General features: G+C 40.5%; 1 protein-coding gene across 2 annotated transcripts in view; it reads left to right on the top strand.

The window, feature by feature from the left end:
* LOC133665145 (aspartate--tRNA ligase, mitochondrial-like) overlaps nucleotides 1-8,691 on the top strand; it is a 29,969-nt gene extending 21,278 nt beyond the window's left edge. The window contains exons 13-17 of one of the 2 annotated variants that reach the window (XM_062070370.1): nucleotides 5,690-5,842; nucleotides 5,908-6,126; nucleotides 6,184-6,294; nucleotides 7,684-7,759; nucleotides 7,869-8,691. In XM_062070370.1, the coding sequence (XP_061926354.1) occupies nucleotides 5,690-5,842; nucleotides 5,908-6,126; nucleotides 6,184-6,294; nucleotides 7,684-7,759; nucleotides 7,869-8,083 (774 nt within the window). In that variant the 3' untranslated portion in view covers nucleotides 8,084-8,691. The remainder of the gene's footprint in view (nucleotides 1-5,689; nucleotides 5,843-5,907; nucleotides 6,127-6,183; nucleotides 6,295-7,683; nucleotides 7,760-7,868) is intronic. The other variant, XM_062070369.1, reaches the window with a different exon arrangement.
* The last annotated feature ends 908 nt before the right edge of the window (nucleotides 8,692-9,599 follow it).

Genomic DNA, 9,599 nt, shown 5'->3' on the forward strand with positions numbered 1-9,599 from the left:
ATCCCTGGGTAAGGCGTAGCAGCTCTGCGAGCTGGGCCCTGGGCGGCTGGCTGGCACAGTAGGCCCAGGCGTGGTATCGCTGAGCTCTAGCTGGTAGGCTGTACCCATGGCTTGCTAATATGGCGGCCTTGAGCTTGGTGTAGTCTCGTGCGTCCTCTGCTGGCAGGTCGCGGCAGGCGTGCTGGGCCTCCCCAATGAGGAACGGGGCAATTATTCCTGCCCACTCACCGGGTGGCCATCGCTCCCTGGTAGCAGTGCGCTCAAAGAGCTCCAAATAGGCTTCAATGTCGTCATCGGGGCTTTGTTTGGTGAGGACTCCCCCCGGGGCTCGAACCACTGCTTCGTCTTTGTTGACCTGCTTGAGCAGTTCCTTCATCGCATTCTGCAACTCCGCCTGGCTTTGCAGGAGTGCCCTTATTGCTTGCTCCATAATGTGGTTGGGGAGGGTCTTCTATACCCGCATTCTCCACCAATTTGTGATGTGCGGTCACAAACCAACCTCCCAGAGACAGTTCTGTTTAAAGTTCAAACGCCGCAGCGTTGTTTTATTCAGTCAGTTTTTCTGAATAAAGGATAACTTAAAGTTCTTCCCGATTGGGGCTTCCCTTGAAACAAACAAATTGTCACTTTTTCCAAGTCTGGATCATGTCTCCTAAATTGCCTGGAACATATAGCAAAGAAACTGATCAGTGCAAAGTTAAATAAATCCCAGCATTCAATGAATCAAACATCTTACACACATTTAGCAGACTAATTTACAAACTATATTTCAGTGGAGCAACACACTTACCGCCCGATGGAAGCAGACCTTTCCCAGCAGGGAGCCAGCCACACAATGAGTCAAACACCGAGGTGCTATTTAACTCCAACACAGTGATTGCCAGCCTGCCACAGCTGCCTTGGGGCAGGTGGCCACACCTCAGCCTGATTGAGGATAAAATTAGGGATGTACTTGCCTTCAATGACCACACCTAAAGAGTGGCGTAGTTTGACCTCCTGGTGCATGCTTTCACTGTGATGGCTGGCCCTCTGCCCAGTCTCACCTGTTCGGAGGTATTGTGATGCTCCACAGTATGTATGTATATAAGTATATATATATATGTATATATATATATATATATATATATATATATATATATACTTATATACGTATATATGTATACACATACATACATACATACATGTGTGTATATATTGTTGCGTCGACAGCTCTTCCTCCCAAGGAAGTCAAAGTCTGCTGTCCACTCCCAAGTTCTTTTAATGGCAAATAAGCTGATGTTAAATTGACCACCAAAAGCAGTAGTTGGTATTTCGTTGTTTATTGTCAAAGCTTTGGCAATAATGAGACCAATCCAGCACCCAAGCGTTCCCTAGCCCGGTCCAGATCGGTCTACCTTTCTCTCACTCTTCCTGTGTCTTCCACCCTCTTGTTTTGTCTACCGCTTGCATTCCAGAAGCTCCAAGGCCTCAAACACACAGTCAACCTTTTACTAACCAGACAATTTGGAAAAGCACTAGCTGTTTTGTAATATGACTACGGAAGTAAAAAATAACACAAAATATGGATATATGGAAAATATCTCGTTCCATCACTCCCCCTTTAAGATCTTTTAATAAGATCTTTTACTACTAGTTAAACACTTGTAAAGCACGCCCCACATTAAAGTAGGTGCTGTTTTTTTCTTTGAGCAAGCTAGCAATAAAAACAACAGCATATTTACATTGGAGATAGATGGAGGGAGTCCACGTCACTGTCGTCAGGGTCGGGGAAGGAAACCAACATTTCTCGAAAGTCTCCATTTTGCTTGACCCCCTTCAGAGACATAACGAGTCCAGAAACAGGGTGGGGTTGACCTTCTACAGCTCTAACAATGATGCGGGTGCATAAAGATTTAGCACAAGGGGCGATAAAGCAGCCACATGAGGCTATGATGGCCAAAAAAAGTCCAATTGAGACCAGGACAGACTTAATTAGCTCAGTCCACCTGCCAAATGTGCTCTGGAGCCAATCTTTGAAGGGGTCAGAGGCCCCTGAAACTTCTGTAAGTTCCCTGGACAGGGCATGGAGGCTTTCTAAAGCCCTCTGAACTGAGCCATCGGGGGCAGTGTTGTTAGGAATGAAGGTACAGCATTGGACACCAAACATTGCACACACACCTTCCTTGGCTAGGATGCGATCAAGGGCTATGCGGTTCTGGATGGCCATGAGGGAGGTCGGGGCAAGTTGTTCAACAAGTCCCTCAACGGCGTCACGAGTCAGGTTGGTTAGTCTCAACGGCGGCGGGGAGTTAGAGAGGCCGCTGAAACAGGAGTTCCAAGGGGTGTTAATTTGGTGAGTGGGGTCACCAGTCTAACCATAGCACAAAGCCCAACGGCTGACGTCGGGATTCTAATGTACAATCTGTGCTTCCCACAACACCAGAATAAGTCAGCTCGTGCCCAAGGCCCTATCCTAGAGCCATCTATCAGTGTGGTGCACCAGTAATGGTTGATGTCACCCAATTTGTTGGGGGACGGAGAGGGTCCTGTAATTTGAAAACGCGTGTAATTCAGCTTTTGGGCCACAAAGGGAAGAAGTCGGGTGGCATTGTCAACAGAAGGGTACACATGTCAGTCAACTTAAAAGGGGCGGGGTAAGTGTGGGAAAAGGGACGTCCAGCGGAAGAAGCAACACAGTCACCCAGGTTTTGGCATCCACCTGAGCCACAGGTTGTCTGCACCCGCTCCTAAGGTCAAAGGTCAAAGTTACCAGGCCTTCGGTGGTGATGTCATTAGCACGCACGGATGTGAGCCTTTGAAACACCACCGAGGTGGGGTGGTACTTTAGGTGCTACAGAGGGTGTAGAGGTAGTTAACGCCCTCTCAAGGACATTAATTTTAATAATTCCTTTAGCGTCTGTATCAGTCAGGTCAACCCCCAAAACAACATAAAAGGGAAGATGGGCACAACTTACCAGAGTATGTTGTCTGCATCCGACACCAATGGTTCAGGGTTGAGTCGTAACAAATATAGAGGTTATTACCACGGTAATAGCTATTGTGTCCCCCGTAATTAATCACACTGCACAGGTCAAAAAATAAGTCTTGCTATCCCCTTTGACCCAGTCTATTTAAAGTCCGCTGTATGTTCTTAGACACTTGTCAGTCACTGTCGTCAGGAAGGATGAACTGAGACACAAAGACAGTAGAACACGCCCAAGGGATAAACGGGGATAAACATCAAACTTTTCACTTCATGTAACGACACATACAGTTATGCTGCAAACAAGCAAGAAAAACTAAGAAACATTTAGCATACTGGATTGGTCTCACACAAGGATATACAATATAGAAGTTGAAAAGAGTAATGTAGGTAGAAAATCTCTCTCGTCTCCTGGGCTGAGGGGCAGATGATGTGGCGATGTCAGCAATGACATCCCCTGGTAATCTGTCAGGTTCTTCAGCTGTAGTGCAGAGGGAGAGGTGGTACCAGGTGTCCCCCTCCACCAGCCAGTCGAAGGGCGTGGGACGTCCGTTCCACGACCTTGAAGGGACCAGTCCACCTGAGCTCTGTCCACTTGCGTTTGATGACCTTGATCTTGACCCTCTCAGCGGGCGGAAGGGAATCTGTACAGAAGAACTGGCACACAAATTTTGCAATTTTTTGTGTAAAATACCATTTTGGTTTTACGCTGAGTCCTCCTTCCATGGGGGGCTGCTGGTCCTGTGAATGGCTGACCTGTATGCAGCTCATAGGGTGAAAAACTCAAAGGGCGGTAAAACAGTTTTATTCACGGACCTTCGAATGATCATTAACGCTAATTGCAACATGTCAATCCAATTAAATTTGGTCTGTGCACAGATTTTAGCCAATTAGTTTTTAATGTTCTGGTCCATCCTTTCAACCTTGCCTTGGGACTCAGGATGGTACCCCAAACCTGTGTTCTAGTCCGAAAGCCTTTTCGACCAAGGCTAAGTGAGTATTTTTTTAATGGTTGCCGTTGTCTGACCTTATCTTTTTGGGGAAACCATGTCGGGGTACTAGGTCATTCACAAGTCATTTAATTACTGATATTGCATCCTCTTTTGAGGTTGTTGTTGATTCCGGCCAACCACTGTGATTGTCAACACAAGTCAGTACGTACCTTTTCCCTTGTACCGTATTGATCATATCAGTGAAGTCAAAGACTATACATGGTTCACCCTCACCTCCTCCATTTTCTAAATTTGACCTATTAAACTACTATCGATGTGTAAAATCGTTATTTTCAAATTAAAATTAGTTATAACTTCTTACCCACGGGAAAAATGTTAAAACTATGGAATGTGTCAGAGTCGGATGATTGTCGATTTTGTTCCAAGGAGTCTGTATCCACCCTCACTCACCCCCTTCTGTTTCTGAAAAAAGGACTGTGTTAGTCATACTATCACTTTCAGAAACATCTCAGAAAAAGGTCAGCTAATAGTCAAGTAGCGGAGGACAGGTCATGTTTGAGGTCAATGATTGTCTCTTTAGCCTCTATGGTCCACTGGGGGGTGGTGTTAGGGTAGGGGACCCCTTAGCACTATCACAATTAACTCAAACTCAACTAAACCCTAGCTTTTATGTAACTTATTCAATATGGTGAAAGTAACAAATATGCTTATATTTATATTGTCACCAATGCTAGAAAAATACTACCCTTGTGGCGAATGCTTTAGCAATAGTATTTTGAAATTTTACTACACCTGGTAGCCTCAATAATTCATTAAGTCAAGCTCATGTTGTAGAAAGTTGAATGATGCGGACACGTTTGTTACTGAATACTTTCTATCAGACTTCTGTCTTGACGACTATGTGTATGTAATGAGCAAGTATAATTATTTGATATGCTTAAATGTGTAATGTGTCGTTTTAGCTCAGCTGTTGTGTAGCTGCTAGCTCCTCGTAGCCTACAGGTGTCTAAAGTGCAGCCCATAGTTATGTGTTTAACATAACCATGGGCTAAACCTAAACAATTGAAAATGTGGTATTTGGGTGTCGGTGTAATGTTTGGCAGCTACGCCGTGTCTTATCATTGGACCTAAGTTCTTTGGTTTTGTAGGCGAGACAGAGAGCAAGGGAACAATGTGGGACACAATTGTGTCCATCTTATACCATGCTAGTTGTTTCAAAGATAGGTCAACATGAGCAGCCACACCTTGAGTTCCAACATATATAAATAATCATAACATATGGCGAGTCGGGTGGCAGAACACACGGAAGCATCTCAGTCAGTCAGGGTTTTCACCGTTAGAGCCATTCCTGTTGTTTCAGGCTGTGGTATGCTTGGTAGTGGTGTCGCAGCTGGGTGGTTCAGCCGTCAGGTAACACCAGGAATGTTCCTTCTTTGCGATTTGAATGTCAGGGTACAGTCTGTAAAGGAGGTCCAGCGATCTGAACCGGAAGTTCATATATATATATATATATATATATATATATATATATATATATATATATATATATATATATATATATATATATATATATATATATATATATATATATGTGTGTGTGTATGTAAATGGAGATTCCGTCGTACTATCATTGACACAATGATGGCACAATGTTGAATATGTTGCTCAAGGGTACTTAAACAGTTTTGTCTTTTGATCCTACTTCCTGGACACCCACCTGGCTCAAGTTCTACTTGGTGCACAATAAAACCAAAGTGGTTTCTTTGGTCCTAAGGAGGTGAGTGTGGTGCTGGTCCGAGCTGACGGAACACTGAAGTCTCCCCTGAAGAAGCTGCTGGCGGACTCCATCACTGATGCCTTGTTGAAGAAGACCAGAGCCCAACCTGGAGACCTCCTCCTCATAGCTGCTGGTCCTACTGACATTGTGGTAAGAGACTCTGTACAATCCCAGAAAGTCAGGCTTTGGACTAAATATGACTGCTGGTATGGCAGCGACCACTGCTGGGTAGTCTTCGTTTGAGGTGTGCAGATCTCCTGGAGTCTCACGGCTCTTCAGTCCGTGACCCTTCAAGCTTCCACTTTCTGTGGGTTGTGGATTTCCCTCTCTTCCTGCCTAAAGAGGATGATCCTGAGCAGCTTGAGTCTGCCCATCATCCATTTACTGCTCCAGTGCCAGAGGACACAGCGCTACTGTACACACACCCACAGCAAGTAGGTGTTGTACCTCACCTATCTTCTAGCAACTTCCTTCTTGACCATCTTGTCCAGGTCCGTGGTCAGCACTACGACCTGGTGTTGAACGGCTGTGAGATCGGAGGAGGATCCATCCGTATTCATAACGCTTCTATGCAGCTTCACGTCTTGAAGAATATCCTCAAGGTAAAAGATCTGCCAACGTGTGCTTTACACTTTAAGGTCAGGGGTCGGCAGACCAAAATGTTGAAAGAGCCATATTGGAGCAAAAATACAATAAACTAATCTGTCTGGAGCTACAAAAAGTTAAAAGCCTTATATGAGTCTTAAAATAAAGACAACACATGATGTAAGTGTCTATATTAGCTTACTATCAAAATGACTTTAAAAGTCTTATATAAGTGTTATAATGAAGACAACACATGATGTAAGTGTCTATATTAGTTATATTAGCCTACTATCAAAATGACTTTAAAAGTCTTATATAAGTGTTATAATGAAGACAACACATGATGTAAGTGTCTATATTAGTTATATTAGCCTACTATCAAAATGACTTTAAAAGTCTTATATAAGTGTTATAATGAAGACAACACATGATGTAAGTGTCTATATTAGCCTACTATCAAAATGACTTTAAAAGTCTTATATAAGTGTTATAATGAAGGCAACACATGATGTAAGTGTCTATATTAGTTATATTAGCCTACTATCAAAATGACTTTAAAAGTCTTATATAAGTGTTATAATGAAGACAACACATGATGTAAGTGTCTATATTAGCCTACTATCAAAATGACTTTAAAAGTCTTATATAAGTGTTATAATGAAGACAACACATGATGTAAGTGTCTATATTAGTTATATTAGCCTACTATCAAAATGACTTTAAAAGTCTTATATAAGTGTTATAATGAAGACAACACATGATGTAAGTGTCTATATTAGCCTACTATCAAAATGACTTTAAAAGTCTTATATAAGTGTTATAATGAAGACAACACATGATGTAAGTGTCTATATTAGCCTACTATCAAAATGACTTTAAAAGTCTTATATAAGTGTTATAATGAAGACAACACATGATGTAAGTGTCTATATTAGTTATATTAGCCTACTATCAAAATGACATTAAAAGTCTTATATAAGTGTTATAATGAAGGCAACACATGATGTAGGTGTCTATATTAGTTATATTAGCCTACTATCAAAATGTATAAGTGTTATAATGAAGACAACGCATGATGTAAGTGTCTATATTAGCCATATTAGCCTACTATCAAAATGATTTGAACCATTTGATAGTGAAAAATGAAAAAAAGTCAATAGATAATAATGAATGAAATATGATCAGCAACATCAATTTAGGAGCAGAGTAGAAGACAAAGAGATAATAGCTGATGGTTGTTTTTCATTGAAAATGAGGATTAAGGACTACAATGAAGACTTTTTCAAAGTATGTGTGAAGAAGCACGATACTGATAAAGGTGTGCTGCCTAATATCCTTATCAGTTGAACAATATGGGATATTGTGATGAGTGACTGATGGTAACTGACTGACCTTTACCTTCCCAGGAGGATCCCACTCTTCTTGCTCACCTGCTGGAGGCTCTGGACTCAGGAGCGCCACCCCATGGTGGCATCGCCCTTGGTAAGATGAACTATCATGAGTTTATCCTCATCAGGGCCATGGTTAAACAAGAGAAATAGAAACCAAAAGTAGAGCTGCGCTACAAATCCAAAGATCTTTTGTTTTGTAGGTTTGGACCGGCTGGTGTCCATCCTGGTGGGTGCCTTCAGCATACGTGATGTCATAGCCTTCCCCAAGTCCTTCCGAGGTCGCGACCTCATGAGCTGTGCCCCACATTTAGTGTCAGAGGAGGAGCTGAAGTCGTACCACATATCAGTCAACTGGCCCGCAGACAGCAGAGGAGGACAAGATGACCAATGTGGAGATTTGGAAGGAAGATTTTAATCCCACCAAGGGACTTACAAAAACAATGATCATAAATCCTGGTCTGGTCTTGATGCAGTTGCTGTGTGAACAACACAAACAAAGTGGTGTTGTTCACCTTTCATAAAGGAAAGTAGAGCAGATGAACAGAAGTAATCATGAGCTAACTGCTTTTAGGAAAGAGCTGACAACACAAACAAAGTGGTCTCGTTCACCTTTCATACACAAACACATTTTTTGAAGTAAAGTAAGAAACAATACAAATTGATTAAAAAATATATATATATATACTGTATATATTAAAAACTGGGCTCATCTAAAACAACAAAAATTATTCCAATAAAGACAATAAATTAAGGGATTTTCTTTTTTCTTTTTTTTAACATTTTTCAAGATTTTATTAATAATTTAAATGATTAATCCAATGGGAGATTTGGGGTTTCACATCAAGAAATCGACTTTTATGTATGACAAATGATGCTCGCAACATAATATCAATAATTTCTAGGTTGCTATCTTTCATAAAAATGCAATTTTTAAAATGTCTTCTATAGTGAATGGAGACATCTCCATAACTTAACCTCTGATCTCCCAAAATAAAGGTACAGTATCGTATTACAGCTATAACAGTTGTCAACCGGAATGTCAAAATAAAATATCAGTTGGGTATATTCTATTAATAATTTTAAATGGTATTTTTCAGTTTAGAAATAATCTGCTTTTGTACAAACATTTATTTTTTATTTGTATTTTCTTGTTTCTAATTGAACAAAAGAACACACAAACATTCACAAGGTTGAGCATCAATACGTAAATAGAAACAAAAAAGGTGAAGAAAGTAAGGTTAATACAAATAGACAAGACAAAATGTAATAACATTTTAAATACGATTACATTTCTTCAATATGGATTTTATTTTTAACAATTTTCCAAGATATTTCTAGTATTGGAAACCTTTAATCCAATGTAAAAATGTGGGTTTCACTTTAAGAAATCGACTTTTGTGTATAAAAAATTGGCTTGCGACATAATAAGATCGATTATCATCTCTCTGCCGTCCAACTATTTAGTAGTCGGAATTTTACCTGTGCAACCTCATTATACTATTGGCTGCATTTTATATTCAGAAATGTACATTTGTCAATACCCGACCTGTTTTTTGTGCCTTTAAAAAAGAATAAGAACTTTATTTGAAAACGCTTTCTACCTCTAACAAGCACCAAGCTGTGGAAACTATGAATCTGTGCTCCAAATGTCAATTATTTACGGAACTTGTGTGAGCCTATATGACTTTACACTTTCCTACATATTTATACTTTACTTGCTTTATTGACTTTACACTTTCTTACACTTTACTTGCTTTATTGACTTTACACTTTCTTACATATTTATACTTTACTTGCTTTACTGACTTCACAACCCGCTGGCGCTGTTTTTCTACTTGTTTTCATTATTAGTATTTATTTGCTGGTACGTTAATGTTGAATGCTATAAATGAAGGTTTAAAAAAATATATTTTATATATTGTGATCATTGT

Source organism: Entelurus aequoreus, linkage group LG14, assembly GCF_033978785.1.
Source record: "Entelurus aequoreus isolate RoL-2023_Sb linkage group LG14, RoL_Eaeq_v1.1, whole genome shotgun sequence".
Taxonomy (NCBI): Eukaryota; Metazoa; Chordata; class Actinopteri; order Syngnathiformes; family Syngnathidae; genus Entelurus; species Entelurus aequoreus.